This window comes from Cyprinodon variegatus, unplaced genomic scaffold (assembly GCF_000732505.1).
Source record: "Cyprinodon variegatus isolate N-32 unplaced genomic scaffold, C_variegatus-1.0 Scaffold694, whole genome shotgun sequence".
NCBI classification, from domain to species: Eukaryota; Metazoa; Chordata; class Actinopteri; order Cyprinodontiformes; family Cyprinodontidae; genus Cyprinodon; species Cyprinodon variegatus.
Genome location: NW_015151147.1, coordinates 127,679 through 130,147, shown reverse-complemented (window position 1 = coordinate 130,147; position 2,469 = coordinate 127,679). Strand labels below are relative to the sequence as shown.

General features: G+C 37.3%; 1 protein-coding gene across 1 annotated transcript in view; it reads right to left on the bottom strand.

Moving 5' to 3' along the window:
* The window catches only part of LOC107097417 (cadherin-23-like), a 131,667-nt gene that overhangs the window by 122,306 nt on the left and 6,892 nt on the right, over positions 1-2,469 (bottom strand). The window contains exon 5 of the mRNA XM_015394556.1: positions 961-1,349. Coding sequence (XP_015250042.1) covers positions 961-1,349 — 389 coding nt within the window. The remainder of the gene's footprint in view (positions 1-960; positions 1,350-2,469) is intronic.

Sequence of the window (2,469 nt, the reverse complement as noted above, 5' to 3'; positions counted from 1 at the left end):
TTTTTTTTTTTTTTTTTCAGGGGCCCTAATCCTCTTCCGTACCACCCTTTTCCTGTTGCAGAAAAGCATGATGCTGCACCCACTAGTTTCACCAGAAGCATGTTGGGTTCAGGATTAATTTTTTAGCATGTGAGCTAATTAGCTCAACTATGGTCTGTTTACTAATTAGGTGACTTCTGGAGGGAAGTAACAGTTGGACGTTTTCATTCTGGGATAACCTAGAAAAAGAGGCTGAATAGCAATAAAACAAGTATTATTTCCCCATCAACAGGTGTCAAGTAACAAAATACAAATACTTTGTTACCTTACTTAAGTAGAAATTTTGGCTATCTATACTTTTTACTTCTACCTCTTTTATAAATATATATATATATATATATATATATTGCAATTATCTCTACTTTCTACTCCTTACATTTTAGTTTGTTTCAATTAAGCTCATTTGAGTAATGGCCTGTTAGTATTTAAAAAAAATAATAAAAACCATCTAAATAATTAATTTCATCCAGAGAATTAATTTCTTTGTAGTTGGAGTCAGTGCTGCCCTAACTTGTTGTTCACCACAAACCAAAATAAATGGTTTCTCAAGATGATGCAAAGTTAAAAGTGACACTGTTACCATTAGTTTTAAAATTAAGAAAATTAAGTCTAAGGAAGTTATCATCCAGAATTCTAGAAAAATTTTCTTTATACTTTATTTAGTTTGAAAAATTGTACTTTTACTTGAGTAAAATGCTTAAGTGATCCTCTAACTTCTACTAAAGTATTTTTAAACAGTAGGATTTATACTTCTACTTGAGTAATAAACATCATACATCTCGGCCCATCAAATACTATATATACGCCCTTATGTATAAGTTTATTACATTTAATTTAAATATTTTGCTGTAATATCTGGACCTAAGTGTATCCTCCAAAGACTATGCTTAATGCCAGATCTGTTGACTTTACTCCACTCACCGTCACGCTGTCTATCTTGAAGAGGGCCAAAGCTGCTGGCGATGTATCGGGATCAAATCGATAAGTCAGCTGGTTCAAGTTGTCGGCTGACTGCGCCTGAACCTGAACCACTTCCGTCCCCGTGGCGATGTTCTCCCTGAGAGACGCCTCGTAGCCCGCAGAGAAGAAGGCCACGGCTTCATCCAGCTCGTTCAGTAGGGTGACGTAGACGGTGCAGAAGCCCCGGTGGAATGGCGACGCCTGGTCAGTGGCCGACACGTTCATCAGGTAGGAGGTCTTGGTCTCGAAGTCTAAGTAGTCCACAGTGGTGACTAAACCGGTGCTGACGTCCACTTGGAATTTGCGGTCTGAGCCGGAAACAATGGAGTAGGCAACAGATCCACCATCACCTGCACAACAAGGCAGAAAGGTGGATGAATTATTCAGAATTAAGGCACCTAACAGGAAGTATAACTCATGATGTAAATACAGTGGTGGACAAAGTACCCACAGTAGTACTTGAATGAATGAGTGTTGATACCCATAGTAAAATCTTACTCAACTACACTACAAGTAAAGTTACTCAGTCAAACATCTACTCAAGTTTAAGTATTGAAATGCTCACTTTGGAAAATACTTAAGTATTCAAAAGTACAAATTAAGTTTTAGAATCAATACCATTCTGTTTAATTTTCAGAGTAATTATAAAGAACCTGTAACTTTCACAGGGTTCGTACGGGTGCTGGAAATCCTTGAAAATGCTTGAATTTGGACGTTGTGTTTTCAAGGTTTAAAAAAGTGCTTATATTTTGGATGAAATGCTTGAAAATGCTTGAAATTGTAACTATTTCTTTCGCAACAAATACCTATCTTACTGAATCGTGTGTTTATTAAATAGAGAAATAAAATGTTGGAGAGCCCGAAAATGAAACCTGCTCGCTTATGTGTGACTGCGATCTGCCAGTCTATTTCTATGAGTGACTCCGCCCCCATGAAACCACTACTGCACCATGCCGGGAGGTTGTCGTTTCAATGAACGTTGGCTGGAAGATGAAAAATACAAATTATGAATTAAACGGGGAAAAACCCCATGAGTTGCCTATTGTAAAGTCTGCAAAAAAGATGTGCAGCTCTAGAGTCACATGAAGGGTAAGTCATAGACTTTTAAGTAAGCCAACTGAAGTAGCCTAGTACACGTTAACGTTAGCGCCTATTTGTTTACACTAGTAACTGCTAGCTAGGAATTCACAGACTAAGTTACTGAGTGACTGAGAGTACGGTGTGATAATGTAATGTTAGTATTGCAGTGATTCCCACAGCACTATCTGGAAAAAGTTTTAAAATGGATCTTGAAATGCTTGAAAAGTGCTTGATTTTGACTTTGGAAAAGTTGTACGAACCCTGCTTTCAGAAACCACCTGATATATTGATGCATAGAACTACCTGCTACAGATTCTGCTCGAACTCAAAGCATAAAAATCCCACAAAAAAAGCCAGTATTTATGATTATTATTTCTTATTCAGGCTCCT